This window comes from Eptesicus fuscus, chromosome 2 (genome assembly GCF_027574615.1).
Source record: "Eptesicus fuscus isolate TK198812 chromosome 2, DD_ASM_mEF_20220401, whole genome shotgun sequence".
Lineage (NCBI taxonomy): Eukaryota > Metazoa > Chordata > Mammalia > Chiroptera > Vespertilionidae > Eptesicus > Eptesicus fuscus.
The window spans coordinates 42,796,550-42,813,117 of record NC_072474.1 but is presented as its reverse complement, the minus strand read 5'-3'; the positions used below and the strand labels follow the sequence as shown (position 1 = coordinate 42,813,117).

Sequence of the window (16,568 nt, the reverse complement as noted above, 5' to 3'; positions counted from 1 at the left end):
ATATTGAAGGTATTCTTTAAGAAGAGGAAGAAGATAAAAAATATGAACAAAATGGCAGCAAATACATACCTATCAACAATTGAATCTAAAAATCAAAATAAACGAATAAGAAATCTAATAAACAAAATAAACTGATGAATAAAATGGAACAGACTGACCATTCTCAGAGGGAAGGGGCATGGGTGAGGTGGGAATAAATTAAACAAAGATCTTTTATGCATATATGCATTACCTATGGACACAGACAATAGGATGTTAAAGGCCTGGGCTGGGGCGGGAACCAGATGGAAAGGGGTAATGGGGGAGAAAAGAGGGACAGCTGTAATAATCTCAACAATAAATATTTTAAAATAATAATTAATTAATTAATTAATTAAAATAAAACCTCATATGAGTATAGCAGTTATATTTTCCAAAGATGGCCACAACAGCTATTTCCCATCCTGAAAGGTTGTCTACAATGTGACATTGCCACTATCACATCACTGCCCTTGAATCTAGGCTGGCCGTAGGACTTGTGGCCAAAAGAATGTAGTGAAACAATGAGATATCATCTCACACCTGTCAGAATGTTTACTTAAACTAAATGAACTTTAAACTAAACAAACAAAACAGACTCATAGATACGGAGAACTGATAGTTGCCTGAGAGTTGGGTGGTAGAGGTGTGGGAAAAAAGGTGAAGGGGATTAGGAGGTACAAACTTATAATTATAACACAAATAAGTCAAGGAGATACAAAGTACAACACAGAAAACACAATACATAATATTATAGTAACTTTATACAGTCATCACAGTTACTAGACTTCGCGTGGTGATCACTTCATAAGGTATATAAATGTCAAATCTATGTTGTATACCTGCAATTAATACAATACTGTATGTCAACTAAAATTAAGAAGAGCTTTACACCCCAGAATTTTAAAAAAAGAATGTACTGAAAATGACAATGTGTGACTGCCAAGGCTGGACTAGAAAAGGCTATGCAGCTTCTCTTTGGACATTTAATTTGAGAAAAGCCAGCTATTCAGTACCCTGAGATCACAAGCAGGTGTTCCAGGCGATTGCCTCTGCCAGCTAAAATCCCAGCTGACAAGCACCGTCAGCTGAATCATCACACACACACCCAGCCCGGTTGAGCCCTAAGAAGACTGCAGCCCACACCAGCGTGACCTCAACCAGGCAAGACCTACCTGCTCTCCTGAGCCCTTCTGAACTCCTTACCCACAAAATGGTGAGCAAATTAAAATTGGTTTTTACACCACTAGGTTTTGAATATATTGTTAGACAGCAAAAATACTGAAACAAAGAGATGAATGGGTTAGTCATAGTTTTTGTTATTTTTCACTACCAGTTGAGTGACAAGTTTCAAAAACAAAAAAAGTGAAACCTGAAAATCTAAACTTGTTATACCATAAAGACAATCTAAATTACAATGAAAGTCTATCCACACATGTATTTATATATTTTATGTATATGTTTAATTTGAAACAAAATAAGAATTGACACTGCTGAATATTGAATTTCTGACACAGAAGGTTTCATTGAGATGATTACAGTGAACACGGAAAAAAATTATGTGAAGATATTAAAGCAATGACAGAAGAACAATAAAACAAGATAAACAACCCAACTCTAAGGTATGGTATACCTGAAGAAGAGAAACCAGCTGTACTGGGTTGAATAGTGTCCTCCAAAAATTCATGTCTACATGGAACCTCAGAATGTGACCCTAATTGGAAATAGAGTATTTGTGGATGTAATTAATTAAATTAAAATGAAGTTGTACAGGATTAGAGTAGACCCTAAATCTAATATTTGGTGCCCTTATATGACAGGTACATGAAGACATAGAGGAAAGAAGGTGTTGTGAAGACAGGCTCTCTCTCTCTCTCTCTCTCTCTCTCTCTCCCCCTCCCTCCCTCTCTCCTACCCTTTCACTCTCCCCCTCATTCCCCCAGGCGAGTTTTCTTTGCTTTCTTTCTTCTAAGCTCCAAGGGCCCTTCTTTGGCCTCTGTAACTTGTTTCCCAAGCCCACGCAGTCCAGCTGACTCACCTCTTCCATGACTCACTTCTTCTACCTCTGTAACTTTCTAAATAAATTTTTGCTTGTAAAAGTAAATAAATAAAATAATACATCTACTAGCTAAAGAACTCCAAGGGTTTCCAGCAACCTCCATGAGCAAGGAGAGAAACAGGGAACAGAGTATACAGAAGGAACCAACCCTGTCGACACCTTGACCTCGGACTCTTAGCCTCCAGAACTACAAAAGGATAAATTTCTGTTGTTAGAAGCCACCCACTTTGTAGTGATTTGCTTCAGCAGTCCTGGGATACTATTAAACCAACCAATGTAAAAATACAAAAAAGAAAATTTATCTAAAATAAAATCTGAGGAAAAGCAAACCATGCTCCAGGAGAATGGCAAACAAACCACCTAAAACCTTGACCGATTCCAGTTAAGCTAGTGAATTGCAAGAAAAGAAAGAAATCTGGGCCTCCATTTTCAAAATAAAATAAAAAAAGAAAGAAAAAGAAAATCAATGAAGACTACAGAAGATTTAACAGCATAACTACCAAGCCTGATCTGATGAACATATTCACATATCAGAAAACTATATGTTCTTTTCAAATACACATTTATGAAAACATATGGTGTTGTATTGTAAATCAGCAAGCGGAACATAGGACGCCTTAATGAGCCAATTAGTTAGGAGTCTTTATAACGTGCGGGTTCAGAGCAGAATATCTCTGTCAAATTCTGAGCAAAAACATGGAGGAAGCTTTCCCTATTTATATGCTTCCAGTTCTTTGTCTCCCAAATATGGGGGTTCTGGACCTTCTGCAGACTTTACAAAGAGCTTTGTGTAAGTTATTTTTTGCAGACAGCTTATAACCTTGAGTATAGTACATAACTAATAGGGAGTAGTATCAGCCCCTTACGTCAGATGGCTAGCCTTCAAGGTCAGACAGCTAACTTTATCTTCCCTATTATTCATTTAAGCTAAAAAATAACGTTAATTTACAGAATAAGGGACTGTCTAAAAAAAATAACAGAGTTGACTACATAGAACAAGGGATCATTTAAAAACAGCAGAGGATTTTAAACAGTAATTTTACAAAATAGAGATTATTATGCTTCAACAGGAACATAAAGCAAGTACCAAAAAATCTGATAGCCCGGCTGATGTGGCTCAGTGGGGGAGTGTCAACCCAAGAATCAAGAGATTAAGGTTCCCTTCCCTGTCAGGGCACATGCCCAGGTTGTGGCTCGATCCCCAGAAGGGCTCATGCAAGAGGCAGACAATCAATGATGTTTCCCTCTCACTGATGTTTCTATCTCTCTATCCCTCCCCACTTCCTCTCTCTCTCTCTAAAAATCAATAGAAACGTATTTTTTAAATCTGATCAACAGTATTTATAAGCATCATTAGTGGTAAAATAAGTGCAATATACCATGTTCAAGAAAAGGAGTACCCCCACCCAGCCGGCATGGCTCAGTGGTTGAGCATGGACCTATGAACCAGAAGGTCACAGTTCGATTCACTCTCTCATCCTTGATGTTCCTATCACTCTCTCCCTCTTCCTTCCTCTCTAAAATCAATAAAAATATATTTAAAAAGAAAAAAAGGAGTACCCAAAATCTAATATTCTAAAGACCAATTTTCCACCAAATTGAGCTTTACATTTAATGTAATCCCAAACTAAATCCCAACAGGGTTTAGGGGAAATTAGGTAAACTGATTAAAAATTTTATACAATAATGCGGAGACAAAAAAAAAAAAGTCTTCTTATTCCTAATGAATAAGGTAAGCCCTGGCCAGGTAGCTCAGTTGATCAGAGCATCATCCTGATACCCCAAGATTGCAGGTTCGATCCCCAGTCAGGGTACATACAAGAAGCAACCAATGAATGTATAAATAAGTGGGACAACAAATTGATCTTTCTCTTTCTCTCTCTCTCTCTCTCTCTCTCTCTCTCTCTCCTCCCTCCCTCATTCCCCCCCTTCTTGTTCTCCCTCTTTCTCCCCCTTCCTCCCTCTCTCTAAAAAATCAATCAATAATCCTTTTTAAAAGGAGTAAGATAGGAGGACTTATCCCACTAGATTTCAAGATTTATAAAAATAAAATAATTAAGACAGTGTGGTAATAATAGGAGAATCAACAAGTATACCAATGAAACAGATCAGAGAGCCCAGAAACAAGTCCACACGTAAGTGGAAACTGATGATGGCTGACACTGCAGGTCAGATACCCTCATCAATATATGCATATGCTCTTGGGACAACTGACTATCCATATGGAAAAAAATGGATCCCTCCCTCACACTACACACAAAAATCCACTGCAGAAGGAAAAAGGGCCTAAGTAAGAAAGGGAAAACATCTAAAAGAAAATACAGGAAAAGACATAATTATTCTTCAGGCATCCAGATGAAAAAGGAAAGCTCCTAAAAATAAGGGGGGGGAGGGGAGATCATATTTGTCTCACAACTTTTAATACCAGAAGACAATGGAGTAATGCTTTCAGAATTCTGGACAAAGAGAGTATGAACCATATATATTTTGCACCCCAGCTGGTTTGGCTCAGTGGATAGACCAAAGGGTCCCGGGTTTGATTGAGGTCAAGGACCCGTACCTTGGCTGCAGGCTCCTCCCCACCCTGGGCTCTGGTCAGGGCACGTGCAGGAGGCAAACCAATCGATGTGTTTCTCTCACATCAATGTTTCTCTCTGTCTTTCCCTCTCTCTTCCACTCTTTTTGGCGCCCTGTTTAAAAAGTTTGAGGACCCCTGCTCTAAAAGATCATGGAAAAATATCCTCAGGTGAGAATTAACAACAAAAAAATACACAAATATATATTTTGCAAGACAAGCTGTCATAATAGACAGACATCCTCGAAAATTAAAATTCAGGGAACCCAGAACCTAGTAGAAAACCATCTTACCAAAATTATTTAACAATGAAATACAGAAAATTGAAACCTGACTCAAAGAAAGAGTTCATGAGTGAGCATGCCATGATAAAAGAACCGATGGTGAGATAAGTACTGAATTAATTTATTTACTGAATTCAAATACAAACAATTACAGAAATTTAAGATTTGAGAACAGGTATGTTAAGTGTTCAAACATGAGCTATGAAAAAGCAGCAATTCAACAACAATCTGGTCTTAAGAATGAGGAGATGGGAAGATGTGTGTTGAATTCTTTCAGACAAAAACAAACAGAATTGTCTAACATTGAAACCAAAATGGAAACGCTGTTTTTAACAATTAGCACAAATGTTCAGGGTTGGTAGTATCTAATGTTGACAAAGACACTGGAAAATGGACCCTCTTCCCACACTGTTAGTGGGAGAGTAAATAGGTATAAAATCTAAGTAGGCAATTTGGTGAGATGTATATAAATTTTGAATACACATTTATTAAGTACACAATTCCTAATCTATCTCCAAAATCTGTATGAATTTGCCTTCTTCCCAGCCTGCTATGGCTAAGCCCAAAGACTCTGGGAAAACCAACACAAAAACCAATCAGAGACAAAAGGTGAATGACAGGAATAAATTATCTCTGTCACTCATTCTTTCTCTTCATATGGTTTACATTATTAGCTCTTTTTTTTTTTTTTGATGAATTGTCTTACATTTAATCGATCAATATTACAAAGTGTTCATGCTACATACCACCTCATAACATCCAGGAGTGTAGGTGCCTATAAAAGAGAGGATTAATAGCTTCTTGAAGGCAGAATCCAGATCTTATTTTCATGCAAAAGTCTACAGAATGTAATGTAGTTATCAATTACAAGGTAGTTTTAAGATGCATCTATTTATTTTAACAATTCTATAGGGGGAAAAAAATTACCCAAAGGAAACAGGTTATTAAGCAACTTTGTCGGTTACATGTTATGACACTCCAGATAGAAGAACTGAGCTCAAAATTTAAATATGCTTACTCCTAGCTCAAGGTTGTTTATAACACAGCTTTTGAAATAACCTGGTGTATTTGACTATACCTGTTAGCCAAACTGTGCAACCACGAAAGCCACCTCTGGTCCCCACCACCTGGCCTCTCTTGTTCCTGCTGACATGATGAGCTTGATAGGTGACATTAGTTGCTCTCTGCATCCCCTGGAAAAGGGAAAAAAAAGAAAGAATTCTTGTTCACTTGAATCTTTTAAAAGATAAACATATGGACTCTATAAAGGTACGTCTTTCCATCCAGCTCTTCAACTTCCAGAGATAGTCTTTTCTAAAATCTGCCTGAGAGGTGCCTAAGGTTCAAGATCTCTTTCCACACCTCCCCGTTCCCAGTACCCTGCAGTATACAGGAGGGGAAGGCATCTCTGCCCATCTGAGTCTTGCTATCACTCATTGCCCGCACACACAGTTGGACAATTCTTTTAACAGGCACACCACAAAAACCACCCCAACCCATCCCCACTGATCACCTCATTAATAGATGTATTTACAATATCCTATATAATAAAAGGGTAATATGCAAATAGACTGAACGGCAGAACAACCGAACAACCAAAGTGTGATAAGCTAATGATATGCTAAGGTTGCTCAACTGCTCGCTATGACGTGCACTGACCACCAGGGGGCAGATGCTCTGACTGAGGGAGATGGGCCGGACATGCATGGAGTCCTCCCACTGTCCCTCCCCAGCCCAATTGTGCACCGGTAGGGTCCTTCAGCCTGGCCTGCGCCCTCTCGCAGTCCGGGACCCCTCGGGGATGTCAGAGAGCTGGTTTCAGCTGATCCTACAGGCCATTCCCCTTGGGAGGGCCACAGATGCAGGGCTCCTGGCTGGAGGCCACAGCCTCTCCCGATCGGGACTGACTGGGCGCAAGCCCAAGGCAGGCACAGTGGGGCCGGGATGAGCAGGAGCGGCAGGTAGGAGCTGCAGAAGGCATTGACTGCGGGTTTCGGCCCAATCCCTGCAGGCCACCCAGAGGGACCCCACCTGTGCACGAATTCGTGCACCAGGCCTCTAGTATATTTATATGTTCAATAATCACTTATAAATTATAATATGGGTCTCCCAACCCATTTCTTTCCAATAAGCTGATGAAGCAAACATAAATTTCCAGCTCTGCACTTCCAATGTTTTAAACAAAATAGAGGGTTCCAAACACAGACATCTGCATCTCTGGGAAGCAGAGGCACTTCCTCCTGTTTCAGCTCCCAGGCAGGCCGCCTGGAGGAGGAGAAGACAGGAAATGGGGGAAGCAACAAGGAGGGTGCCTACAAGTTAGTTTCCTATAATTGCAAAACAGGTTTGACTGGATCATTTTGTTTGGGGAAAATTTTCCAAGTTACTTTGCTTTGGGGCAAAAAGAAACATGTATCTGGATGAATTTTAATTCATTTTAGCCCTATACCATGTCTTCTGCTTTCTTTAGTAAATTGAGTAGAATGTATAAAAAATATCTGACAAGCAATAATCTACTGAAGATATGGCTGAGAGAAAAATATAGATAAGCAGAGATCTTTTGCTTTAATCACTAGAAAAGAATGCTCCTACATTTTAAAAAAAATTCAAGCAGCAAATATGGCAGTCTGGGTTATGAGGAGGCTTATGGTTTATGTATGTTTGATACTTTTCAATAAAAAAATAAACTTTAAAAAAAGGGTGTGCCACATTTCCTCCCTACTAGTTTTTTTAGAATAAATCAAAAAGCACTTTTTAAAACTACTGAAACTGCAAGATGCTGGGAATATGCCTGAACTTCATAAAGCACCTAGAGGCCACTTCCATATGCAGTCTTCTTCTCGCTCCCCTCCCCCTTTCTTTTCCTTCTCCACCCATTCTAAATAAATCCTTCCTATAATTCTAACTGAAAAATATAACATGAGTGACTCACTAAGGACCAAGAGTGAGTGAAGTTAGTATTTCCTTCTGACTCTACATTCCTAGTCTTTGTCTTCAATGGCTTAGTTACGTGTTATAGACCCTGTAAAATTTACTACCCGTATCAGTATTTGTTATTTATAGACCCTTTAATACTTTTAGGTGTCTTTTTGTGCATATATATTTTGACTTGCTTGGGGAGACAGATCAGGCACTCTGAGTGACATACGGTCCTTTGTTTTTTTCCACAATGCCCATCCTCTCTTCTTGTGCCTAGCCAGTGTTCAGTAAAAGTTAGATACAAGGCATTTATTTTACAGCATGATTTGTTTTCTCTGCATAACATGCAAATGAAATGATGACTAACATTCAGAAATCTTAAATCTAGCAGAACTGGGCAATTTATTTCAAAAGAATTCACGACTAAATGACTATCAGTCCTGTGGCTAGGCTTCAGTCACATGGCCTCTGATATTCCACTGTACCTTTGCTACACATTCTACAAACTGCTGTCCTCGTCACACACAAGTGACCCTGTGCTCCTTTCTGACCCACCTTAATTTCCACGTGAGCTGTTTTGTTATTTTAGCCACTCCCTATGGGACAAATTAAGTTTTCCTACCATGGCATTTAGAGAATTTCATGCTTTGTGACTTTATGATGATTTTATAAAGAACCCCGCATTTTTAAGTGAAATTTGTAAAGGCACAGAGCATATACCAAGAATAATAAGGACTTGCACTTCTCTCACCCATCCCACAATCTACCTTAAACTGACTGCTAAACAATGTCTCTCTCCAAAGAGAATTCCTGCAATGGTAACAGGCACATTCCTTTTAAGTGCCAAGACATAATTTGGATAACACTGAAGAGACAGTAATATACAATAAGAAGAAACCCTTAGTTCACAGAGTTATTGATGACTGAAACCTTTAGTTCAGTTACTGATAACTGAAATTAGTTTTGAACGATACCAAGCCAAACAGCACAAGTGAAGATCATACATTCCTGAAGGTTGAGAAAACTTGAGAAGGCTACACTTAGGCCTTGCGAATACATGCATGAGTAGCAACACGGATTGCATGGCAGGAAGCGGATCTCGGGCCCTACCCCAAACCTCCAAATGACCAGCATGCTTATCTGATCACCATCAACTGTCATGCATGCTCTGCATATATATTTTGTCTCCACAACTATTTTGTTTTAAGGATTTAAAATATTTAAATATTTACTTAATAGACTTTTTTTTATATATCAATACCTTCAACGGAAGGGCCCCTGGACAACCTCCAGGTGGGGAGCCCAGCCCTGAAAGATTCCTTGAAGTCAGAAATGAGTCTGGAACTACCTGTTCATTCATTCAGTAGTGTTGATTGATCCCTTCTAGATACTGGGGATAAAAGAGAACATACATTTCAGGGAAGGACACCGACTACAAACAGAGAAAGAAACCATGACACGGTGACAGACCCTTGCCTCAACCATGACGACAGCAGGACAGTCCGCACACACATGAAGGGAGTTCAGAGGGTGGCAGCCAAAAGCTCACTAACTTCTACCGGAAAGGCTGAAATTAACTTTACAACCATGAGTGCACAGAAAAACTTCTACACTATTGCTCACAGCAGCATTATTTGTAATAGCCAAAGGTAGAAATAGCTCAAATGAACTAAAGGTGGTATAGCCACACAATGGAATATTCAACTACATAAAGGGGTGAACTACTGATACATACTACAATGTGAATTAATCTTGAAAACAGTATGTCAAGTGAAAGAAAACACACACAAAAGGCTACATGCTGTATTATTCCATTTATAGGAGTCTAGAACAAGGAAATCCAAAGACACAAAGTGTATTGTTGGATGTCAGGGGCTGGAGGTGGGGGGAGCAGGAAGGTAGGGAATGATTACTAATGGGTATAGGGTCCCCGTTAGGGGTGATGAAAATGTTCTCAAATTATATATTGGTGATGGTTGCACAACTCTGTGAATATACAAAGACACATTGAATTGTACACTTAACACAAAAGAGAGATAAAGACAAAGGGAAGGGATGCAAACATCAAAGAAAGTAGAGAGAATAAGAGAAAGCAACCTAATGGCTGCATTCTTCTGAAGTTAGAAAATGGACTTATATAAAATAATGTCTAATATTTCACTAGTTTTACTCACTTAAAACTTATTTGGTACAGAACTGTGTCCTTAGGAAAGGATATCTCACTAAAATGTTTACCTCTTAGGTAAGTAACACAAAGAAGTATTATACTCTTCATTTGAACTAATTATTTAGTAATGTGTTTTTAAAACAATTCAGGATTGGAGTTTTATTGTTGGTATGCTATGGGTAATTGATCCATCTCAGAGCAAGAGATGGTAACTTCCAAGTGGATGAAAAAGAGAATTCTAGCCCTAATCAGTTTGGCTCAGTGGATAGAGTGTCAGCCTGCGGACTCTAGGGTCCCAGGTTCAATTCCGGTCAAGGGCATGTACCTTGGTTGCAGGCACATCCCCAGTAGGGGGTGTGCAGGAGGCAGCTGATTGATGTTTCTCTCATCGATGTTTCTCTCTCCCCCTCTCCCTTCCTCTCTGTAAAAAATCAATAAAATATATCTAAAAAAAAAAGAAAGAAAAAGAGAATTCTAGTATCAATTGGATTTTATTTTAAATTACTACTTTTGCATTTAAGTTTTACATAACATTTTCCCTTTTGCTAAGTCAAAGCCAAGAGTAAAGCAGACTTTCTCAACTTCATAAATAATAACTTTCTGGCCCAGATAATCTACTGTTGGAGCTATCATGTTTATACAGAATGTTTAGCAGCATCCCTAGATCCCTAGCCTCTACTCGCCAGATGCACAAGGGTACACACACACACACACACACACACACACACACACAGTAACAACCAAATATGTCTCCAGATATTGCAAAATGTCCCCGGGGGGTGGCAAAATTTTATTTGGTTGAGAACCACTGGTAAACACCTAATCCTCAAAATTTTATGTGACAAAGCCAGGCTGGGGAAGTTTATTTCACATTTCAAATTTAGAGAAGCAACTGTGCTAATGGAAGGCTAACAGTGCTGGGTACCCTTCGAGGAGCCAAAGCTCAGAATTGCCTAAAATCCTGATAGTAGCCACTACCTCTTAAAACGTCCTTGCCCTGGTAAGAAAGTAAAGATAAGACCACGGATACAAGTATACACGGGTAAGTAGAAAAAATGTTGGCATCCAGCCCCAAGTGACTACCTAGACCTGCCCTGTTGTTCTGAGATGATGAAAATGGTCTACACTGCATGTCCAACACAGTGGTCAGTAGCTACGTGAGGCAAAGCAGCACTTGAAATGTGGCTAGAGAAACTAAGAAACAGAATTTTTTATTTTATTTAACTTTGGGTAAATTTAACGTGCCACAGGTGGCTAGCGGCTACCAGATGGCACGATACAGAGCTAGACCTTGCTGTCATTCTTCTTACTGTTGTTGTTAGTCAACATGAAAGAGTACATTCTTGGTGCCCTAGGCAGTTTGGCTCAATGGATAGAGCTGTGGTCAACAAACTATGGCTCGCGAGCCACATGTGGCTCTTTGGCCCCTTGAGTGTGGCTCGTCCACAAAATACCACGGCCTGGGCGAGTCTATTTTGAAGAAGTGGCATTAGAAGAAGTTTAAATGTTAAAAATTTGGCTCTCAAAAGAAATTTCAATCGTTGTACTGTTGATATTGGGCTCTGTTGACTAACGAGTTTGCCGACCACTGGGATAGTGTCAGCCTATGGACTGAAGGCCGGGTTCGATTCTGTTCAAGGGCACATATCTTGTTTAGAGGCTCCCGGCCCTGGTTGGGGGCATGCAACCAATCGATGTGTCTCTCTCACATCGGTGTTTCTTTCTGTCTCTCTCTTTCCCTCCCACTCTCTCTAAAAATCAATGGAAAAAATATCGTCAGAAAAAAAAAGAATACATTCTTGGTAAAAAGTCCAGCTTTTCCTCTTTGGGCAATTTTTCCTACAATATCTTCCTGGCTTCTAGGATGGGGAGATCAATACCTGCCCCTGACAAGAGCCAGGCCCATGCTCCAAAGAATGACCATACGGGCCTCTCGGTTGGCCTTCAATATGCTGTATGTTCCATTTCTGCACTCTTGTCTCATTTTTGTACTACTTCAGTCTCCCCCAAAATCCAGAATGGGCAGCTGGCCTTCTGTGAAAGGCATCTAGCAGTATAAGGGGCAAAATGTTCAGAAAAGGTAGAACTAGTAGCAGGGAAAATTATCTCATTCATTCATTTGTTGCTCTTTAATTAACTGTCTCTTAAGTAGAATGTAATACCCATGACAGCAGAACCCCTTTCTGTTATTTTACCACTGCATCCCCAACGTGTGGAACAAGGCATGTCCCAAGGCATGTACCATGCATACCTCAGAGATATCTCGGGTTTGGTTCCAGGCTACCGCAATAAAACCAGTAACAGAAACGTTTGGTTTCGCAATGTACATAAAAATTATCTTTACACTACAATGCAGTCTATTTAGTGTGCAATAGCATTATGTCTAAAAAAGAACCTGCATAACTAATTTAGAAATACATTATTGCTAAAAATGGTAACGATCAACTGAGTCTTCAGTGAGTGATAATCTTTTTGCTGAAGGAAGGTCATACCTCAATGTTGATGAAAACACAGTATCTGTGAAGTGCAATAAAATGAGGTATGCCTGTAATTCATTTAAACCTCATATAACTCTGTCTGTTTTCCAGAGCTTCCACATCTGGAACAATGTCTAATTTCCCCATCACCCGGTCTTCCTGGAACACCAGTTTTATCACGTAATAGGAACATTAAAGGTGTATGAGTTCTTCAAATTTGTGTCACTCTCAATCCTGGAAACATGGTGGGTGTTCCCTACTGGGGCAAAAAAGACTACAAGGCCCAGAAAATTAAAAATTCTAGCCTCATCAAAAATCTCCCACAGAATGCCAGGCCAGTGTGGCTCAGCAGTTGAACATCAATCTATGAACCAGGAGGTCATGGTTCCATTTCCGGTCAGGGCACATGCCTGGGATCCACAGTATGGGGCATGCAGGAGGCAGCCCATCAATAACTCTTTCTCATCACTGATGTTCCTATCCCTTTCTCTCTCCTTCCCTTCCTCTCTAAAAACAATAAAAATATATTTTTGAAAAAATGTAATAATAAAATAAAAATATGTTTTTAAAAAATCTCCCACAGAATCAAGTCTTAACACTGGGAGCAAACATTAACAACTGCATAACCTAGTCCTAGCCAGTTTGGATAAGTGGTTAGAGCATCGGCCTGCGGACCAAAGAGTCCCAGGTTCGATTCTGGCCAAGGGCACATACCTTGGTTACAGGCTCCTCCCTGGCCTGGGCCCTGGTTGGGATGTATGCAGGAGGCAACCAATCAATGTGTTTCTCTCACATCAATGTTTCTCTCTGTCTTTCCCTCTCTCTTCCACTCTCCCTAAAAATCAATGGAAAAATATCTTCGGGTGAGGATTAACAAAAACAACTGTATAACATAGTTCCAGCTTATCGAATTTTATCTCCATTCCTCAACAAAAAACTCTCCAGAGTAAACTCTTAGTTGTTCTTAGAATAAAAAATAATTATTATTCCCAGCCCTTATTCACACAGCTCCCCTCTGCCTCAGAAATTTGAGCACATTTCTCATTTGTTAACCCTCCCCAAAACACCCAGGCTAAATTAATCTCTCCTCCAAATTGCAAAAAAAAAAAAATTTGTCTTATACCACGACTGTGGTCAAAATGACAAACTCATCACTTGGCAAAGTCATTTATAACCCCAATCAGGCCATGAGCAACCAGAATGCAAACAGCGAGTCCCTCATTTTTCATCTTTTCTATGTCTGGCACAGGTCTCTACAAAAAATATTCACTTATTTGGCAAATGGAATAGTAAATAAATGAGCAACAGATGGTGTAACTGAAATTACCTTTAAATACTTTAACCGAATCCCCTATTTTCCTAACCAGGAAATACTCAAGATAACAGGAGCAGAGTCGACAGTTTCATGACACTTCGTTGTACTTTCAAATGCATTATCTCCTTTACTCTTCAAAATAACCCTGTGAAGTACACACTATCATACCCGTCTTTAGTCAGCTGAGGTTTAAAGAAGTAAAGTTATTTTCCTCAAGATCACACACTAGTAAATGGCAAAGCTGGTGTCAGAGACCAGGCCAGTAGTCCAGTAAGGGCTCTTTCCAATGTTCTAACTCGCCTTCCCTTAAAACCTAAGGGAAAGACAATAACTAAAAGGAGGAAGGAAACAGGTGAGCATCCTGGGCAACAACAGATATGGAAAATGACTGACTGCAAATGAACATCTGCCTGACATGATTTGCAAAGGCTGCATGTAAACCTCATGACTTTGTTGTACTGTGAAATAAAAATAAAAAAAATGTCCACCTAAACCTAAAACCAGCGCCTTTTCAAAGAGCCAAATTGGACACCACCTCCCCACCCCACCCAGAAGGGCACTAAGGAGTTTGAATTAAGGCTGTTTCTTACCAAAGAACAAGGAAGGAAGCAACCTAAAGGAGGACACACCATCCGACCATCAAAGCCAACTGGCTGTCGCTGCTAAACGTTATAAACCACTCGTCTTCCCACACCTTACTGCCTCCAGGAACTGAGTCTTAGAACTAACTCCACGCAATGTTAGCCATTCCAATTTAACACCGAGCCACAAAGAACCTCAGTTCAGTGAATTCTCCACTCATGAATGGACACATTGTTGGGCACTCTCTCTCCGCACTGAAGCGCAGAACTGGAAAGACTTGGAAGCGGACACCACCCTGGGTAAGCGCGCTGGCGGAGCCAAGAAAAGCCAGCAGCACACCCAACGACGCCCCCTCCGCCGCCTCTGCAGACCTTCACGCCACTCCAGCGGATGCAACCAGCTCCCCTTCGAAGGTGCAGGTCTCAGCAGCCGCCGGCTCTCTCAGCAAAGACTTTAAGTCGAGGTCTCCTCTGGGCCGAGGAACCGGGGAAGAGGACGTTCTTCCCACTGAGGGTGGCTCGGACGCAACGCAGCCCCCGACCGCACCACCCAGCACCCCGGCTGGAAGGCGCCGCGGCCTCTGGTACCCATCCCCGGCGCTCCAGGGAGGATGCAAAGGAGGCGGAAGGCAGGCAGGGGCTCCGGAACCAGCGGCAGCCGGAGGCTCCCGGCCTCCACGGTCCCCACTCACCCAGTTCTGCACGTTGTTGCTCAGCTTGACTTTCTTGTACAGGCTCCCGGGCACCTCCATGGCCGCAGAGCGCGCGCGGGTGCCGGGATTCTCAGAGCCCGGAGGCCGACAGGAGCAGGGAGGGCCGGCGGGGCGGGGGCGGGGGCGGGGCGGGGCGGGGGGCGGGGTCACCTGGCGCCGGCGCCCGCGCGCGCCGACGTCCGCTCGCGCTCGCGACTCCTACCGCCCGCACGCGTGTCAGCTGCCGCTCCTGCAGGTCCAGGGCAGAGGTACGTGGGGCGGGGCGAAGCGGAAGGCGGGGCCAAGGGAAGATTGGGGGCGGGGCTTCGAGCGCCCACGAGGCTCCTCCCTCTTCATTCTTCAGAAGGGCCAGGGCCTGGGCAAAGAACCGCGGGGCGCCCAGGCCTCGCCGGTCTGCCGTGCGCTGCGCCTGCGCGGGGGCCGGCCGGGTCCAGGGAGCCGGCCTCCTGGGGGAATGGCTACTGGCTCTCGCGCCAATGCTCTTGGGAGAAGACATTGATGTGAAATTCTGCCCTTCCTGCATTTCCTCCATACACCAGGCAGCCAGCCTCGTGTCCACCAAGTCTGTGCCCTGGTTAGCCAAGGCACATTTGAAAATGGATTTTTCCATTCTTGCAAAGGGAAGGATTGAGTCACTGAACTTGCTTTCCACAAGTTCCTCCTTCTGCTCAACGCATGATTGCGTTTACAAAATTGATGCGCCATCTCTGGACATCCATAATTACCATCTCGACTGGGCTTAGAGGTTATTTGCCAAGTGTCCTCCTTCCCCCACGATAACGGAGAAAATATAATGGAATAAGCTGCTGAGAGAGTCAAACAGGCAGGAGGCTGTTACGGAAGTGGGGCCTATGGACATTGTGCCTCAGTTCTCAGAGCTGCCATAAGTCACTAACCTCTGCTCAAGGCTGAGCCATAAACATTCTAGAGCAACTGCTGCATGTGCATGGAAATGGATGGACTCTCCTTCCCTGTAGTTTTTCCCTCCCTCATTTGCATACTGGAACTAACCATCCCCGTTAACCTATCTTTCATTTTCATGGGAGAATTACGCTGTGGTGTTTGCCTTTGTAAACCTTGCCTTTCTTTGTTCTCTCCAGAGCAGTTTGGGGTGCTCCCTGAATCTACGTCTCTCAGATTCCAAAAAATAAAAGCTTTTGGTTGTTGTTGTTGTTACAGCCTGAACCTCTTCTTTGGTTAACAACCACTTGGAAACCTCTCTTCCCATCAGGAGATTTCTGTCCAGTACTTCTCACGGACTAGGCTGAAAACGTGCCTCTGTATTATTAGCTTCTCAGGAAATCCTTAGAGGACTGAAATTCAGGCTTAAGAGGGCTGCATGTTACCAGCGGGTAGAATGCCCGCCTGTGGAGGACATTTTCAAATTCACCCAGTTATTGCAGGGCTAGCTCATAGGATGAGCTACAGGGTATGGGGGAGCTTCCTCCATGCGTTATCTC

At 41.9% G+C, this 16,568-nt stretch overlaps 1 protein-coding gene across 3 annotated transcripts in view; it reads right to left on the bottom strand.

Annotated features, from left to right (window-relative positions):
• PAPSS1 (3'-phosphoadenosine 5'-phosphosulfate synthase 1) overlaps positions 1-15,218 on the bottom strand; it is a 99,986-nt gene extending 84,768 nt beyond the window's left edge. For 2 of the 3 annotated variants that reach the window (XM_054726733.1, XM_054726743.1), the window contains exons 1-3: positions 15,088-15,153; positions 9,117-9,245; positions 6,015-6,129 (exon numbers count right to left, since the gene is read on the bottom strand). In XM_054726733.1, coding sequence (XP_054582708.1) covers positions 6,015-6,129; positions 9,117-9,215 — 214 coding nt within the window. In that variant the 5' untranslated portion in view covers positions 9,216-9,245; positions 15,088-15,153. Of the gene's footprint in view, positions 1-6,014; positions 6,130-9,116; positions 9,246-15,087 lie in introns of all 3 variants that reach the window. The other variant, XM_028158613.2, reaches the window with a different exon arrangement.
• Positions 15,219-16,568: the final 1,350 nt, after the last annotated feature.